The 19384-nt window shown below is 44.4% G+C and overlaps 1 protein-coding gene across 3 annotated transcripts in view; it reads left to right on the plus strand.

The window, feature by feature from the left end:
• LOC132384852 (NGFI-A-binding protein 1-like) overlaps positions 1 to 19384 on the plus strand; it is a 63758-nt gene that overhangs the window by 11417 nt on the left and 32957 nt on the right. For all 3 annotated transcript variants that reach the window (XM_059956438.1, XM_059956440.1, XM_059956439.1), the window contains exon 2: positions 14081 to 14905. In XM_059956438.1, coding sequence (XP_059812421.1) covers positions 14117 to 14905 — 789 coding nt within the window. In that variant the 5' untranslated portion in view covers positions 14081 to 14116. The remainder of the gene's footprint in view (positions 1 to 14080; positions 14906 to 19384) is intronic.

Raw genomic sequence — 19384 nt, forward strand, 5'->3', positions numbered from 1 at the left:
TGTTCTTCCAGTGTTTTTCGCAGCCAGTATTGTTCTCGATCAACATCAGCTTCTGTGGTTACTGTTGTATTGCAGGAGATTCTGCAGACAACTCACATGTAGTGAGTTCTCCCAAACAACGATCTGATAAAGACTAGATGTGTGATGTTTATTGAGAATAAATATGGGCCAAGCCAGAACATGAAATGAATCCTACTCAAAATATTACCATGGGACCTTTTATGTAAATGTAAGGAGGTTGATGGGATCTTGATTTAAAATTGCAATTAAGTGTTACACCAGAATGTCAGTAGAGTTTTGTGCCTGGGCCATTATAATGGAACTCCGAGGAAGAGTGCTGTCAGCTGTGGCGCATGGAGATTAAGGTGTCCCACATTCAATAAATAATGACCCAACAAACTCAGACACCCACCGTTTCACAGCAGTCATGTACAAGTTTCATGAGTTTATGTCTTGTAGGAGGCTGTGTTCAGTGTGGTTTAGTCCTATTGAGGAGGTTATATGGCACCTGTTTTTATTTGCTACTGGAATGGTCTTTAGATTTTACAGATTAGTTTTAGCCTTCTGGGTGTTGTGTGAAGCATGCCTTCTTCAACTGAGATCCTTCTATAGCCCAAACACAAAAGACCCCAGTCTACTGTGGGCTGAGACTGGAGGAGAGCTTATCAAAGTTCAAAAGTAAATTTATTATCAAAGTATCCTATACCACCCTGAAATTCATTGTCTTGAGGTACAAAGAAACACAATAGAATCAATGAAAAGCTGCACACAAAGGCTGACAAACAACTAACATGCAAAAGAAGTCAAACTGTCCATTACTAAAAAATAATAATACATAAATAAGTAATGAATAATACTGAGGACGTGAATTGTGGAATCAGTTTAGTGTTGAGGTGAGTGAAGTTATCCATGCTGTTTCAGGAGCCTGATGGTTGAGGGGTAATAACTGTTCCTGAACCTGGTGGTGTGGGTCCTCAGGCTCCTGTACCTGATTCTGGTGGCAGCAGTGAGAAGAGAGCATGGCCTCAATGGTGGAGGTCCCTGATGATGGGTACTGCATTCACAGTAAGCACAAAGAAACACAATAGAATCAATGAAAAATCACACACAAGATGGACAACCATTCAATGTGCAAAAGATAGCAAGCTGCACAAATACAAAAACAAAGAAACAAAATAATAATAATTAATAAATAAGCAATAAATATGGAGAACATCAGATGAAGAGTCCATGAAAGTGAGCCCATAGGTTATGGGAACGGTTCAGTGATAGGGAGAGTGAAGTTATCCCCTCTGGCTCAAGAGCCTGATGTTTATGGGGTAATAACTGTTACTGAACTTGGTGGTGGGTGTCCTGAGGTTCCTGTACCCCTTTCTTGATGGCAGCAATGGGAAGAGACATGGCCTGGATGATGAGGGCCTTTGATGATGGATGCTGCTTTCCTGCAACAATGCTCTATGTAGATGTACTCAATGGTGGGGGTGGGCTTTGCCTGTGATGAACTGGGCTGTATCCACTACTTTTTGTAGGATTTTCCCTTCATGGGCAGCGAGGCAGTTGGCATCTGGAAGGAGCATTTCAAAAAACTCCTGAACTGTATTGTGCAGAGGGGAGAAGGCAGGAGATTGGGGCTGAGAGGGAAAATGGATCAGCCATGATGAAATGGTGGAGCAGACTCGATGGGCCAAATAGCCTAATGTTGCTCCTATATCTTATGGTCTTATATTCTGTGTTGCCCTAGCCTGGCAAGCAGTTGGAAAGACTGGTGCAGCCAAAAGCTGGCAAACAGCAAGGTGTTGAAGGAGTTGGTGTCCCAAATGAAGTTCTAAGACATGGCAGTGAATTACTTCTGCCTTGAACTCATAACCTTCTCTAGCTTATCTGGGAGCATGCCAGCAGATCTTGGTAATGTTATCATGGCTAGTTCCAGGAAAGGAGATCAGTTTAATTGTATTTGTTAGGGAGGAGGTTCATGTGCTGTCTGTCACAGGGAAGGTCATTACCAGTATCCTCCACCTCCCCTCTCAGTGGTGGGCTATCTCCTCTCAGAGGCACACTATTTCCAGGAAGCTTTGAGAAGGTCCTTAAAGCACTTTCTCTGCCCCCCTGGAAGCCTGTTGTTTTGGCAGAGCTTGGAGTTCCTTCCAGGAAGTCTGATGTTTCTGGCGTGTAAACAACAAGAGCTGTCCATCGGAGCCCATGTGTTAGGAACATTATTCTGGGAGTTGATTCTGACATTAATTTGTTTGTCCTGCCAATGAATTCTGCTTGTCAGGTAGTGCAGTGGATGACAGATCAGCAGGAACTGGAGGAAGCCATGCCAGTCATTGTCTGTGGCCTTTCTCAGTGCAAGAGGAATTCTCAACTTTGGTTTCATTACCAGTCCAGAATATGTTGAATGTGCCAAGCACAAACAGTGGAAAGAACACATAATATGCCAAACACCCCACCTCACCCCTCTTGTCCGTAGCCTGCTGACCCACCCACGTCACAGTCTGTAGATCCCACATTGGTTTCTTCACCTTCATCAAATCCCACAGACAGGTAGTGAAAGCAAATCATCGTGGATCCGCAGTGGCTGCCTGAGGAGATGTCTGGTCTTCCATGAAAAACAGGGACAAGACAACTCATCTCTTCCACTTGATACAGGTAGCTCATCTGTGCTTCACAGGCGAGCGTCAGTGAAAGAAGAGAGATGGGTTAATGACACAGAGCACAGGTCTGAACAAGAGGTTGTGGGCGTTGAAGATGGTGATAAGCTGAACAATCTTAGCAAGGAAGGGGGAGGTGAGAGATCAGGCAATAGTTGAAGGTAATACACTAAGAGAGATGTGGGAGGAACTTTACAAAGATGGGTAACGAGGGGTTTTGAAAGGAAGTGAACAGTTTGTGCAATGCAAACTATTAATATGACTAGGAATTTGATTTGAACAGGTGCCAACATTATTCTGATTGGGTGTTGTATCATGACATTTGGTCCTTAGCTTGGGAGGATTAGTTAGTAGATTTTCCAGAGTATTATCTTAACTAACAGACTGACCATTTGAAGATTGTTCATTCTCCATTAACCAACGAGAAGATCATGGACTTCCAGTGACTTTAGAAACCTTCATCTTATTAAGGTGTAACAAAAACAAGACAAGAGTTGACGTCCTGTGTGAGGCTTGAACAATCCGGGCAAATGAGAAGAAATGTGTTAAAGATACGTTGTGGTTAAAGACACTTTGGTGTTTGGGCATGGGTATCCAACTGAAACAACCAATCATTTATCATGGAGTAAATCAGCATGGAGACAGGTCCTTTGGCCCAGTTTGTCCACGACAACCATGTAGGGTGTTGTAAACTTTCTCCCTGGAAACAGACCAGAAGTTTCTTGGAAATCAAATGCTTTATAATGTGAAGTTTTGCTGAATGATATAGCAGGAAAATTAACCAGAAGCAACTCAAGTTAAAAGGTACGCAGTGAGCTGTTAGGACATGGAGTGCATTGCTTACAAACTGGTCCCTAATCACGGTGAGGAGCACAATTGCAAGCTGAAAATAGGAGCGGGGGGTGGCTTTGAGTGGAATCGGTATGGCTGTGTTGGGCTGTGTTGTTCTGCATCACCAGGAGTACGGCTGTAGGGACTGCTGAAGTAAAGGTGTTCCTAAGAGGAGGTTAGGAATACTGCAGCTGAACGTGAGAATGTAAGGAAATAGGCTTTTGGCACAGTGGCCTTCATAAATCAAAGTATTGAGTATAGGAGATGGGATGTTATGTTGAAATTGTATAAGATGTTGGTGAGGCCTAATTTGAAGTATTCTGTGCAGTTCTGGTCACCTACTTACAGGAAAGATGTCAATAAGATCGAAAGAGTACAGAGAAAATTTACAAAGATTTTGCTGGGATTTGAGGATCTGAATTACAGGGAAAGGTAGAATAGATTAGGACTTTATTTCCTAAACATAGGAGAACAAGGAGTGATTTGATAGATGTATACAAAATGATTTGGGGGTATCAATAGGGTAGATGCAAGCAGTCTTTTAAAAACTGAGGATAGGTGAGACTAGAGCTAGAGGTCATGGGTTAAAGGTAAAAGGTGAAATGTTTCAGGAGAACATGAAGGAAATTTCTTCACTCAGAGGATGGTGAGAGTGTGGAACGAGCTGCCAGTGGAAGTGGTGGATGTGGGTTTGATTTCAATATTTAAAAGAAGTTTGGATAGGTACATGGATGGGAGGGGTATGGCGGGCTATGGTCCAGATGCAGGTCGATGGAACTAGGCAAAGTAATAGTTTGGCATGGATTAGATGGGCTGAAGGGCCTGTTTCTGTATTGTAGTATTCTATGACCCTATGACACTCTGACACTTAGCCCTTCAAGCCTGCCCCACCAGTATGATCATGGCTGATCTGCTCCAGGCCTCATCTCCACTTCTGTGCCGATGACCCTCAAATCTAAATTTCCTAATCTTCCAAGAATTGATCTACCTTCTCTTTAATTGCCTCTAGTGATCTAGCCTCCATGCCCTCCAGCATACAGAATCTCAAAGATGCACCACTCTCAGCAAGAAGATGCCCCCCCCACCAGACCTGTTTTAAATAAACACCTGTTCAAGATTTTCCCTCTAGTGAACATAGAACATAAAACATTACTGCACAGTACAGACCCTTCAGTTCATGATGTTGTGGCGACCTTATAAACTAGATCAATCTAACCCTTCCCTCCTACATAGTCCTCCATTTTCTATTATCCGTGTGAAGACAAAGGCTTTTGCTTTTGGAGCAGCAAGTAATGACTCGGGCAAACAGAATTGGCAATTGTAACGGCTTTAATGGAGAATGGTACAAGGACTTTCCTAATTACTGCAACAACAGAGAAACCCTTACTAAGACTCGCAGTTGCTGGGCTAGTTACATAGGCCAACTCTTGTTAACTATGTGCGAAATTTGAACCACAAGCCAAATGACTTCAAAGTGCCCCAATCACATTAGGATTGTAGCTGGAGATTACTTCAGGCCTGGCCAGTGAGATGAATGCTTGACATGCTCTTATTCCCTTGTGTCCAGCGCTGATGGATGAGTTTAGTTGCAGGTGCCTCCTGTAATGGAGGCAGAGTGTTGATGCCGAGGGAACAAGGGGTGGGGGGTGGCGAGGGTGTGAAAGTGCCTGAGTTTGCCTTGGGACAGACTGAATTGGAATTACTGCAGCAACAGAAGAGCCAGCTTAACTATTTCCCCTTTTGTCTCTCTCCTCTTGTTCCCTCTTTGTTCCTGCTCTCCACTCCACAGACATCTCAGGTCTGCACAGCTTGCTGTTAACAGAACCCAAGTGCCCCTATTTACCTTCATCTGTCCTGTTTTATTGATGGAGGAACCGGTCCCCTTCAGCTGGACCTTGTGTGCACTAGTGAGTGCTACAACAACCAACCAGCTGCATTTACAAAGCCCCTTTAAGGTGGTAAAATGACTCCACGTACTTAAGGACACCATTAAATAAAACTTGACAGTACAGTAGCCCAGTAAATTGTCAAGAGTCCTTTTCCCAGGATGGACATGCCAGAGTTTCTACTGCGTTATCCGCAGGCCCAGTCTGGCCTTGCAGGTGAGACTGGCTGTCTTGGGCATGGCAAGAAGGGGATTCCCATCAGTAGCTGTGGGTCTCCAGCCCTCTGCACTACCAACGTGTAGCAAAAATCACCCTGCATTTACATAGTGCTGTTGACAGGGTAAAATGTCACCAGTTGCTTTACAGACAAATTACAAACAAAAATTGGTTCTTGAGGCCCATTAAAAGATGTTGAATCAGAATCAGGTGTATCATCACAGACATATGTAGTGACATTTGTTGTTTTGCAGTAGCAGTACCATGCAATATATAAAAATACTGTTACACTAAGAACCTATATTTTAAAAAAGTACAAAAAAGAGAGCAAAAATTGAGATAGTGTTCATGGATTCATGAACTGTTCAGAAATCTGATGGTAGAGGACAAGAAGCTGTTCCTAAAATGTTGAATGTGTATCTTCAGGGTAGATAATGAAAGAGACGGTTCGCCCCCTTTTGACCTTCAGAATATTAGAGCAATTAGGAACAAGGAATAGAAATGTATTTGTAGGATAAGGTTGGAGGAGACTCATGGAGCTTGACTGCATCCCACACATCAAGTGGGCTGAATGGCCTTATCTGTAAATTTTAACAGTTTTAAATATTTAGAGATATCTCACAGAGCAGGCCTGTCCGGCCCAACGAGCCATGCTGCCCAGCAACCCACTATTTAACCCTAGCTTAATAACAGGACGATTTGCAGTGACCGATTAACCTACTAACCGGTAGGTCTTTGGACTGTGGGAGGAAACTGGAGCACCCGGAGGAAAACCACGCGGTCACAGGGAGAACACACAAACTCCTTACAGGTGGCACCAGAATTGAACTCTGAACTTCGATGCCTTCAGCTGTAATAGCATCACATTAACTGCTACATTGCCACGGCGCCCCAATTTGATACCATTTTACCCAGGTAACATTTACAATCTAAATCAAAAGCATGGCGAAAGTTAGACCAGAGCCAGGTTGTGAGTTTGGGGCCCCTCCTGAGACTTGGGCATAAAAATCCAGACAGGCTCCCTGGTGTAGTTATGAGAACATGCTGCATTGTCACAGCTACCATATATGTAAAGATCATGTGCCATTGGTTTGGGGAAGAAGAGGACAGTTAGAATCGTAGAACCATAGAACATTACAGCACAGAAAGAGGCCTTTTGGCCCTTCTTGGCTGTGCCGAACCATTTTTATGCCTAGTCCCACTGACCTGCACCTGACCCATGTCCCTCCATACACCTCTCATCCATGTACCTGTCCAAGTTTTTCTTAAATGTTAAAAGTGAGCCCACATTTACCACTTCATCTAGCAGCTCATTCCATACTCCCACCACTCTCTGTGTGAAGAAGCCCCCCTAATGTTCCCCTTAAACTTTTCCCCCTTCACCCTTAACCCATGTCCTCTGGTTTTTTTCTCTCCTAGCCTCAGTGGAAATAGCCTGCTTGCATTCACTCTATCTATACCCATCATAATTTTATATACCTCTATCATCTCCCCTCATTCTTCCACACTCCAGGGAATAGTCCTAACCTATTCAACCTTTCTCAGTAACTCAGTTTCTCAAGTCCCAGCAACATCCTTGTAAACCTTCTCTGCACTCTTTCAACCTTATTAATATCCTTCCTGTAATTAGGTGACCAAAACTGCACACAATACTCCAAATTCGGCCTCACCAATGCCATAACCTTCCAACTCTTATACTCAATACTTTGATTTATAAAGGCCAATGTACCAAAAGCTCTCTTTACTACTCTATTCTCCCTAGTGCACTGATCGGTGGTCATCCGTCAGTCAACATCACTGCTAACTTCCAATGCTGTATGTAGGATCACTAATTCATCGCAGGTCTTCCCTGGGAACAAATTCCCAACTTACAGACAGCCCGTACATATCAACGAGTTTGGGAGGCAGACGGGATGGATTTGCCAGCTGCTGCATCTTCTGCTGGCTGGGAAACTGTCCAGGTTATAGACAGTTCACAGGACTGGAAGTACGCTGCAACCATACTTGGAAGATAGCTTTATTGACTGGTGACTGCTTTCTGAGGATACAGTAGGGGTTATGCAAATCGTCCTTTCTCTATGTGTTTATGGGACACGGGAAATATTGTTTCTGGAATTTAGCTGATTAATTAAAGAATATCACACTCCTTTTAATTGACTGCACACATGTCTCCTGCAGTTCTGCTGCTCATTCTGCACAACATCCATTTAATGACAGCATGACTACTGGAGCTGTCTTGTGTTTGTGTAAGCAGGTTTGATTCCACAGGGGAAACGAGTGCTTAACTGATTATTGGTGTATTTGTGCATTTCACTTTTGAGCCCAGACTTTGAAGCTCAATTATTTCTGTACAGTAAGTTTCCGGTGTTGGTCAGCTCAGCAGTATTAAAGGAGGAACAGGACCCACGGCATTGGGCTATGAAACCAGCAGTAAACTTAAACTTCAGAAGTAATTCAGAGGCTATGAAATGCTTTGGAACATGCTGAGGATGTGTGAATTTCTTTTTTTTTAACATGATCAAAGTGTAGGATATAATTAGCACTTGTTTCCTGCCTTTACTTGTACTTATTTGTGTCAAAGTTTTGGAGTTGGCAGAAGTGAAACTCAGTCTCAGTGGTAGAGTCTGAAATGACGCAGGAATGTTCTATAACAAACTGACAGTACAAGGACTTGAGGACCTGAGTTATAGGGAAAGATCAAATAGGTAAGGACTTTAGTCCTTGGACCGCAGGAGAATGAGGGGAGATCTTATGGACGTATACAAAATTATCAGGGATCTAGATAGTGTTTTTCCCCCTGAGGTTGGGTGAGACTAGAACTAGCGGTTATAGACTTAGGATGAAAGACGAAATATTTAAGGGGTACATGAGGGGGAACTTCTTCACTCAGAAGGTGGTGCAAATATGGAATGAGCTGCGAGTGGAAGTGGTAGATGAGGGTTTGATCGCAACATTTAAGAGAAGTTTAGATACGTACATGGATGGGTGGGCGGTGTGGAAGCCTATGGTCTAAGTGCAGGTAGATGGATCTTGGCAGAAGACCAGGATGGCACTAGATGGGCTGAAGGCCCTGGTTCTGTGCTGTAATGCTCTATGACTGAAAGGACTGCATTGACTGTCAAGAACGTTTGGGCATTCTGAGACCTGGAAAGCATTGCCATCTGTCTCTTTCTGCTCAATCTTTCCTCATTCTTTCCTTTTGTCTATGCAGTGTAATGCCCTATTGTTTCTTCACGGTTTCTGACCACAGCTCCAGTAGCACTTGAGAAACTCAGCACTAACTCAGACAAATATTAATCAGTATTCCATTCAGAGATTGTGGATACAGGTTCGATTTCAACATTTAAGAGAGTACGTGGATGGGAGGGGTATGGAGGGCTGTGATCCCGGTGCAGATTGATGGGCAGAAATACGTGTCAGGCCAAAGGGCCTGGTTTTGTTCTGTAGTATGCGATGACTCTAGTAGGGAGGTTATGCTTCAGTTATAGAGGGTATGATGAGGCTACGTATGGAGTACAGTGACCTCGATGTTTAAGGACAGATGTTATTAGTTTGGTAGCAGTTGAGGGAAGGTTGCTATGGTAGATAGGAAAGAGGGGTTGATGATACATAAAGATCAGCCATTAATGATTAATTGATAAAGTATACTTAGTCTACTCCTGCTAGACTAAGACGTGGAATATGCAAGTTGTCTAATGAGACAAGGTTGGACAGGCTAGGCTTGTATCTGCTGGAGTTTTGGTGGACTTGATTGAAGCATCCTGAGAGGTCTTGCAAGGTTGGATGTGGAGAGGGTGTTTGTTCTGGTGGGAGAACCTGGAGCTGGGAGGGAGTCAAGACCGATGACTCTCAGAGGATTATGAGCATCTGGAACTTTCGTTCTCTAACGATGTCAGAAGCAGAGTCTCTGGAAGCTTTGAAGGTAGAGTCAGGTGGGGACCTGATGTGCAAGAAGATGAAAGATGTCACAACGAGATGGGAGCACGGACTTTGGGATGGCTCTGCCATGATCTTAGACAGTGGAACAGGCTTGAAGGCTGACACTGTGGCTTCTAATTTACAGTTTGTGTGTAAGTTTCATTCTTTATCATGTTCCATACCCAGGTTGTCATGGTGATGAGCAATGGACACAGGCCCACTCCCATGGAGTCTTTTTGGCAGAGATAATTAAAAAAAGAAAGCTTGCAATTATATAGCATCTTTCACAACTCTTTCTCAATGTCTCCTATTGCTCTACAGCCATTGAAGCTACTTTGGAAATTGAATTACTGTTGTAATGTAGGGAATGTGGAAACCAATTTACATAGAGCAAACCACCCAATTCTTCCCAGTTGTTTGATTTGAAGTGTAAGTATTTGGGAGGTTACAGGTCAAAGGGTGTTGCGAGAGTGGAACAAACTGCCAGCGGAAGCAGTAGATGCAGATTTATTTGCAATATTTAAAGGAAGTTTGCATAGGTACTATACAGGGACGGAAGGGGTTTAGAGTGATATTGTCTGGTTGCATGGTTGAAACCAGGTTGGCAGAGACAGATGGACCTAAGAGCGTATTTCCATGCTGTAATATTCTCCCTTAGATTCACAGAGAAAAATCATCCAACATTGAAGGAGGCCACTCATCTCATTGCATCTATTCTGGTCACAAAATAGCCACCAAGTCTCCTTGGGTAGTACAGTAGTGCAGCGGTTGGTGCAATGCTTTACGGTGCCAGTGATCACTGATTGGAGTTCGATTCCTGCCACTGTCATTAAGGAGTTTGTATGTTCTCCCCGTGACTGTGTGGGTTTCCTCTGGGTGCTCTAGTTTCCTCCCACATTCCAAAAACGTATAGTTAGGGTTAAGGTTAGTAAGTTTTGGGCATGCTATGTTGGCACTGAAAGCGTGACGACATTTTCAGGCTGCCCCCAGCACAATCCTTGGACCACATTGGTTGTTGACACAAACAACACATTTCACTGTATGTTTCGATGTACCAGTGATGAACAAAGCTCATCTCTATTTACTCCCACCTTCCAGCACTGTGTTCATAGCTTTTCAGTGCTGTTTCACTGTGATAAGGGTGTCCAGCTCATAACTAGCATTGTGGGATTTTATTCGTCCATATGCAAGCCCGATATGGCTGTGTCTCAGTAGTGCATCTGAAAAAAGGTCCCTCAAACAGTATAGCACTCCTGCGGACTGTGTCAGAGCAACAACCTGGAGTCCTGTGCTCAAGTCTCTGGAAGGGACCTTGAACCCACAAACCTTCTCACGTTGAGACAAAGGACAGTGCTAACTGAGACACACTTGTCACCCAACCACCTTCAAAAGAGTTTAAATATGTGTCAAAAATCTATGTTGTGTTCATCATGGTTAAAGTGTAGATGGTTAGAAATTTCTGAAAATTGCCTGGGTCTTTTCGTTCAAAAGTTGGGGATTTTTCACTTGACCCAAATCTGGACATTTTCAGGGCTTTTGCTCCTGCTTTAGACTGCTCTGTAGATTGGGTCAGGTGCTTGAAGGGGAAGAGTTAACTTATGTTGCAGAGTGGCACCGGCAGTAGAGATGTTACTTCACCGAGGCCAGAGTTGTGGGTTCAATCCTGACCCCAGGTGCTGTCTTGGTGCAGTTTGCACGTTCTCCCTGTGTGTTTTTTCCAGGTTTACCCATTTCCTCTCATGTTCCAAAGATGTGCGGGTTGTTAGCTTAAATGGGCATTGTAAATTGTAATAGAATCTGTGGGGAGTGAATGAGAATTTAACCAGTATAAAAATGTGACAAACAGAGGTAGAGAGATACTTTATTGATCTTAAAGGAAATTACAGTGTCACAGTAGCATCACAAATGCACAGATATAAAAATATCAGAAGAGAAGTAAGAAAGAATAAAAAAAAGTTGCCTTAAAAATGAGATGTACAAGATTTACAAATCAAAGATTAAAAGATCACTTCCCTGGCTACAGGTGGACTCATTATAGAGCCTAGTGGCCGAGGGTAAGAATGACCTCATATAGCGCTCTTTGGAGCAACGCAGTTGTCTTAGTCTATCACTGAAAGTGATCCTCTGTTCAGACAAGGTGGCATGCAGAGGGTGAGAGACATTGTCCAGAATTGCCAGGATTTTCCGAAGGGTCCTTTGTTTTACCACAGCCTCCAGTGTGTCCAGTGTTTGACTCGTGTGACAGAACCAGCCTTTCTAATCAGTTTATTGATCCTGTTGGCTTCACCCACATTGATGCCATTGTCCCAGCACATCACAACATAGAAGATTGTACTGGTGACAACAGACTGGTAGAACATGTGAAGGAGAGGCCTGCATACTCCAAAGGACCTCAGACTCCTCAGGAAGTAGAGGTGACTCTGGCCCTTCTTGTACACAGCCTCTGTGTTGGTGCTCCACTCAAGTCTGTCATCCAGGTGCACACCCAGTACTTGTACGTTCTCCCCACATTAGTGTAAATGGGTAGTTGATGGTCAGCATGGTCATGTTGGGACGAAAGGTCTGTTTCTGTGCTGATTCTTGTTCTGACTCTTTGACAGCAAGTGGTAATAAATCAACAAGACAAAATCAGAGGGGATAGATGGTGCCAGTAAAAATCAAGAGAGATTGAAGGAAAATACATTGGAGCAATGATCAGGGTGTGTTAGATGTGATACCCTCCTGACTCTGTGTTGGGCCTTGTTTTACAATGATCTTACCATTCTTGCACAGCCCATCGATGCTAAATCTAAGAACCAAAGTGTGTATTTTTGTTATGGATCATCTTTCACATCCCTAGCAGCTGCAGTAAGTGTAAGCAGGGTGGGACAAATGGCCAGCTGAACACCGGTACTGAAGCTCGTTGGCCGGGATCAGTAAGAAAAACTCATCTTCTCTCCTTCAAAATGAACTGTGTAGTGTTCTATGTGTGCTGGGGAGGTCATTGGAAAGTTGACCCATTTAGCTATAAGGAGAGGTTGGACAAACTTCAGCTGTTTTCTCTGGAGTGTCAGAGGCTGAGGGGAGACTGGACAGTTGTGCAGTGTATAAAATGATGAGAGGCATCGTAGATAGAGTTTTCTTTCCCAGGGTGGAAATATTACCCTCCCTTCCCCCGCCTTCTTCTGGCACCTTCCCCCTTCCGTTCCTGTCCTGATGAAGGCCCGAAACGTCGACTGTTCATTAATATCAATAGATGCTGGCTGACCTGCTGAGCTCCTCCAGCATTTGGAACTGTCAGGTACCACAGGGAATATGTTTAAAGTGGGAGAGGGAAATATTAAAAGAGATTAACATGGCAATATATATTTTAGGTGTCCAGAACATGGTGCAAGGGGAGTTGGTGGAAGCAGATACAATAGCAACACTTAAGCGGCATTTTGAAAGGCTTGGTTGGAGGGATACAGACCATGTGCAAGCAGATGAGCAATTTAACTTGCTATCATGGTATTATGGGCCGAAGGACCTGTGTCTGTGCTGTGCTCTTCCATGTTCTGGTATTGTAGCTCTGAAGGGAGAAAACTGACCCGTGGGCTCAAGTCTTGGAAATGGGGATTAAATGCAGGATCTTTGAGTCGGCCTGGTTGATCTAGAGCTGTCACCCCGTGTGATGGGAGTTAAATTACCTAATCTCACTCTGTTAGGTACCAGCTTTCAAAGTCATTTTTTTTTCAGTATGTTGACTCAGTTCCTTACGTGTGAGTCCAAAGATTACTCTGAAGCTGAATTGGCAGAGTGAGCGAGGTCTTTATCATTTGCCTGCATTGACTTTGAGCCGACTCTGGAAGTGGGCGATAGGTGTTCTTCAATCCCAGCTAAGCATCGGCCCATTTAGTCCGTGCTGAGCTGTTATTTTGCCTGGTCCCTTCGATCCCCCCCCACCCCCCCCTTACCCCTTCCATGTACTTACTCAAGCTTCTCTTAAATGTTGCAATCAAACCTACGTCTGCTGGCAGCTTGTTCCGTGCTCTCGCTGTCCTCTGAGTGAAGTTGTTCATCCTCAGATTCCCCTTAAATATTTCACCTTTCACCCTTAACCCATGACCTTGAGTTCTAGTCTCACCCAACCTCAGTGGAAAAAACCAGCTTGCATTTACCCTATCTATACCCCTCATAATTTTGTATATCCCTATTAAATCTCCCCTCATTCTCTTCTGCTCCAGTGAGTAAAGTCCTAACCTATTTAATCTTTCCCTATAACTTTCCTCAGATCCTAACAATATCCTTGTAAATTTTCTCTGTACTCTTTCAATCTTATTGAAATTTTCCCTATAGATAAGTGATGTCTTTCGAGTTCCTCCATTGGTTCATTCTTTTGGTTTGGAATTCCTTCCTTGAACCTCTCCACCTCTCCGCCCTCCTTCAGGGATGCCTTCAAACCCATCCACTGTCCTAACATCTCCTTGAGCATCAGTTTTCTCGGGTTGACCTCCTTCAAAGCATCTAGGAATGCTCCTGGGGTTGTTGTTACTGGTTATTTTGTGCTGGTTATGATGGAGGGTTGGTGTGAACTGAAGGCTCTGTCACTTCTTTCCACAGGGACTGCTCATTGGCTGCGATCTCAATACAGGGACCATGACCACTTCTCAGCCATCCACACTGGGGGAGCTGCAACTCTACCGGGTCCTGCAGCGGGCGAATCTTCTCCTGTACTATGATGCCTTCATTCAGCAGGGAGGGGATGACGTTCAGCAGCTCTGTGACGCAGCAGAGGAGGAATTTCTGGAGATCATGGCCTTGGTGGGCATGTCCAGCAAGCCACTGCACGTCCGACGCCTACAGAAGGCCTTGCAAGAGTGGATCACAAACCCCTCGGCCTTCAACCAGCCCCTCACCAAGCTGCCGGCGAGCAGCATTCCCATTGCCAAGATGTCAGACCTGAACTCGGCCAGCTCCAACTCTGCTGCTACCCAACAGGAGCATCCATCGAGGCTGACACAGAACCTGGCTGGCCCGCTGGAGATTGGCAACAACCACGCATCGCCGCGGCGGACCGAGACCTCATCACAGACAGAGCCGGTAGCCTCGGTTCAGCATCTGCCCACCATCTCCAACGTCATCACGGTGGCCAAAGAGGAGCCCCATTCTCCACCCAAGGATGGCCCATCTCTGCCCCTCACCCAGGATGTCATCCAGATCATCGCTGCCTGTGCCGAGCGTCTCATCCAGACCGTGCCCAGGATGGAGCCCAAGGAGCTGGAGTGCATCTTCATCAGCAACAAGAAAATGGCCAAGACCCTTGGCCACATTTTCGAGATGAGCGACCAGGAGCCACAGAAGGAAGAGGAGATCCGCAAGTTCAGCGCCATCTACGGGAGGTTCGACTCCAAACGGAAAGATGGGAAGAATCTCACATTGCATGAGGTATAGTCATCCTAGAGTCATCGAGCACTACAGCTTAGAAACAGACCCTTCAGCCCATCCAGTCTATGTCATTTATCCGCACCGGGACCATAGCCCTCTATACCCCTCCCATCCATGTACCTATCCAAACTTCTCTTAAATGTTGCCATTGAACCCACATCCACAGCCTTTTCTGGCAGCTTGTTCTGTACTCGCACCAGCCTCTGAGTGAAGAAGTTCCCCCCGTTTCCCCTTAAATGTTTCATCTTTCACACTAAACCAATGACCTCTAGTCCTAGTCTCACCCAACCTCAGTGGAAAAAGCCTGCTTGCATTTACCTTATCTATACCACTGATAATTTTGTATATCTCTATCAAATCTCCCCTCATTCTTCTAAGCTCCAGGGCATAAAGTCTTAACCTATTTAACCTTTCTCTGAAACTCAGGTCCTCATGTCCCAGCAGCATCATTGTAAATTTTTTCTGCACTCTTTCAATCTTACTGATATCTTTCCTGTAGGAAGGTGACCAGAACTGCACAGAATACTTCAAATTCAGCCTCACCAATGTCTCATAGAATTTCAACATAACATCCCAACTCCAGTACTCAGTACTTGGATTTATGAAGCTGACTTTAGCCTTAAGTATACCCAATGACTTGGCCTCCACAACCCTCTGTGGCAATGAATTCCACTCTCTGGCTGAAGAAATTCCTCCTCATCTCCATTTTAAAAGGATGTCCTTTTATTCTGAGACTGTGCCCTGGGATCCACACCTCTCCTGTTGGTGGAAACGTCCTCGTCATATCCACTTTCAGTATCCAGAAAGTTTCATTGAGATCCTTCCTCATCCTTCTGAGTTCCATCGAATGCAGGCACAGAGCCACTAAACACCCCTTGTATGTTAATGGTTTCATCCCTGTGGTGATCCTTGTGAATCACCTCTGGACCCTCTACAGGGCCAGAAAATCCTTCTTTAGATAGGTAGCCCAGAATTGCCAACAATATTCCAATCAACTGCTGAAATTCAGTACCCATTTAGCAATATTGATCAAAGACAAGCTTCTCTTCCAATTGCAACATATTGTCATCCTAATTTTAAAATCCCACTACGGCTCAACCACCCCTACCCCCCATCTCATCCCTGTAACTTCCTGCAGTCAGATGAGATTTCTACTTGTCCAATTTTTACCTCCTGCTTGGCCCAGTTCCCTTTGCTTTTTATTACTGCTATACAATCATATCAAATTCTATTACATGCTAGAAGCAATTTACACTGGCCAATTAAACTACCAACCCACACATCTTTGTGTCTGTGCCAAAGGTCAGAAGCTTGCTATTCCCTCCCTTAAACCTCCCCTCCAGTGTGTCATTTTGGAAGCTGGCCTCTTAGTGTACCAAGATATTGAGATATTGAGTGTCGTACGTTCTCCGTTATCACATTCTGTCTGGTAAATGGTACGTTGTTTTGGGTCACTTTGCAATGCTTGGGGAATATATGAAGTGACTGCTGTGAACTGGGGAGTCAGAACATGCCAGAAATACTCAGCAGGTCAGGCAGCATCTGTGGAGAGATACAGAGAGTTAATGTTTCAATGTGATGATCTTTCCATTGGAGCTGAAAGTTCATTGAACTGAAACATTGCTGCCTACCAATTTCGCACCTTTTCTATTAATATTTAGGATTCACAGGATCTGCAGTTTTTGCATTTGGACAATTATTTGTGTTAGGTTATTACATTCTACACCTACTGTAGGATTTTAAAGTGCATTATACACTCAACAGTATAAGTCAAAGCTGGTAGATGTGGAGGTTCTTCATATCCCTGGATTAAGATACTTTGGGAGCACTATATAGAGTTATGGTCCCCATGTACATAGAATGTAGAATAGTACAGCACAGTTCAGGATGCTGTGCTGACTCCTTAACCTACTCCAAGATCAATCTAACTGTTCCCTCCCTCATAGCCCTTCATTTTTCTTTCATCCAGCTACCTAAGAGTCTATTAAATATCCCTAATATATCTGCCTCTCCTACCACTCCTGGCATCACATTCCACACACCCACCACTCTGTGCAAAAAAACCTACCTCTGACATCCACCCTATATTTTCCTCCAAACATCTAAACAAGTTATGCCCCCACGTATTGGCCATTTCCACCTGGGAAAAAATCCAGCTGTCCCGTCGATCTATGCCTCTTATCATCTTCAACGCCTCTGTTAAGTCATCTCTCATCCTCCTTCGCTCCAAAGAGAAAAGCCATAGCTCAATCAACCTATCCTCATAAAACATGCTCTCTAACCCAGACAGCATCCTGGTAAATCTCCTCTGCACCCTTTCTAAAGCTTCCACATCCTTCCTGTAATGAGGCGACCAAAACTGAACACAAGAGTTTTATAGAGCTGCAGCATTACCTCGCGGCTCTTGAACTCAATCCCCTAACTACCAAAGGCCAACACACCATATGGCATCTTAACAACTCCATCAACTTGCACTGCTGCAACTTTGAGGGATCGATGGATGTGGACTCCTAGATCGTTCTGTTCCTCCACATTGCTAAAAACCCTGCCATTAACCTTGTATTTTCCTTGAATATCAACCTTCCAATGTGAATCACTTCACGCTTCTCTGGATTGAACTCAGTCTGCCACTTTTCAGCTCAGCTCTGCACCCTATCAATACCTTGTTGTAAACAACACCACCAAACTTGGATAACACATCATATCCCTGATAGCTAGGGGAGTGGAAGATGGGTGAGGGGGAAATGGAGGTGAGAGTGCTTTCCTGTTCCTAACAACTCACAAGCAGTTGTGGGAAAAAAAGCCCTTCCCTGCTGAATCTTCAATTCCTCTCTTCTGTTTAGCTGCTAGGATTTTGGAGTCTTTGGGAAGCTAAATATCACATCAGCATCCTGAAGTGATGCATTCACTCCCTGAGGTACATAAAGTGTATTGAGGAGGAGATCTTTCCTCCCACAGCGTATCATGCTTTCTTTGGACTGTGACCCTCCTGTTCTTTCCAGTGCACACAGATCTTTCATCTGCATCACCATTTCCAGCAAGAAGGAATGTTCTAGACCTATCACAGCCTTGGGAAGTCACAGTGCTTGGCACAGTGGAGCACAAACACCCATTGAAGTTCAGATACTGTTCTGTTGCAGGGAATGCACCATACAGTTTGCACTCTGCAAGCTCCCACACACACAAGTGAGATAAATGACTGGATTATCACCGGGCCTTCCCACATACTGTGAGGAGACTTGCTTTTCCACTGGCAAGTTTGAGTTTGCTGCTTCACGAAGCTCGCTGAAATGGCTCACGGCACCATTGTAGTGCTGGTGTAAATGGTCTGCTGTTTGGGTTTGAGTGTGTATGAGGACATGAGTGTGTGTTTGAGTGTATGGTGAGTGCCACTGACTGCACATGTGACTGCATTTGCACACACAGTCGGCAGTCTCAGGGTTCACACTGCAGCAGTTTAAGGGAATTCTTGAGGGGAGAACAGAAATTTATTTCATTTCAAAAGAAATAATTTTTCAGTGATTATAATTTCTGTGTCACCATCTCCTTCCCTGTCTCCGGTGGGGTCAAGCTGCATACGAAGGTAGGCAGCACGGTTAGTCAGCCCTGGTGAACTGGGTTGGTGCTGACCTCTGATATTGCCTGTGTGGATTTGCATGCCCTCCCTATGAATGGATGGGTTTCCTCCGAGTGCTCCGCTTTCCTCCCATGTGTCAAAGGCATGTAAGTACAGTAGATTAATTGGCCACTATAAGTTGTCCCTAGTGTGGAGGTGAGTGGTAGTAATCTGGGGAATTTGAGTTAAAAGGATCCAGAGCTCTCAGGGCAATTTCCTTTTCATGGTTCGTGCTGCTATCTTCTGGGCTAAGCATCTGGTAATTCTCCAAGGCTCAGGCCCATGATGAAGTGACACATTCCCCTTTCTGTCCCTTATCTCCAGTTTCTCTTTTCCCTACAACCCTGAAAAAAAAGCCACCTTTCTTGAAACTTATGTTTTCCTTACTTCACCCAAGTGATCATTATGAATTGAGAGGGAGAATATTTGCAGATTTTTCAGCCATGAAGGCAGATCTCTCTATCACTGGTCAGTAGGGATCACTGGGAAGAAGTTGGGATATCGGTTGAGTTTCTGACCCCAAACTCAAAGGCCGCAGAAAGCAGCCATTTTGATTCACACAGCTGACTGCTGTGATGCATTCACACCCTGATTCTACAGACTTACACTCAAGGACTCTTTATAACTCATGTTCTTGGTGTAGTTTTCAGTTGCACAGTTTGTCTTCTTGCGTACATTGCTGTTTGTCAGTCTATGTATGGTTTTTCATAAAATTCTATTGTATTTCTTTTTTTGGCTGTAAATGCTTGCAAGAAAATAAACTTGATTTGAACGTTGAGTCCTATCCAGGCTCTAGGGTGGAGGAGCTGATTCTCTCTGCTAACGTCAGGGTATGTTCCCTCCGGTCTGTGGGATCAGACTTC

Source organism: Hypanus sabinus, chromosome X1 (genome assembly GCF_030144855.1).
Source record: "Hypanus sabinus isolate sHypSab1 chromosome X1, sHypSab1.hap1, whole genome shotgun sequence".
NCBI lineage: Eukaryota > Metazoa > Chordata > Chondrichthyes > Myliobatiformes > Dasyatidae > Hypanus > Hypanus sabinus.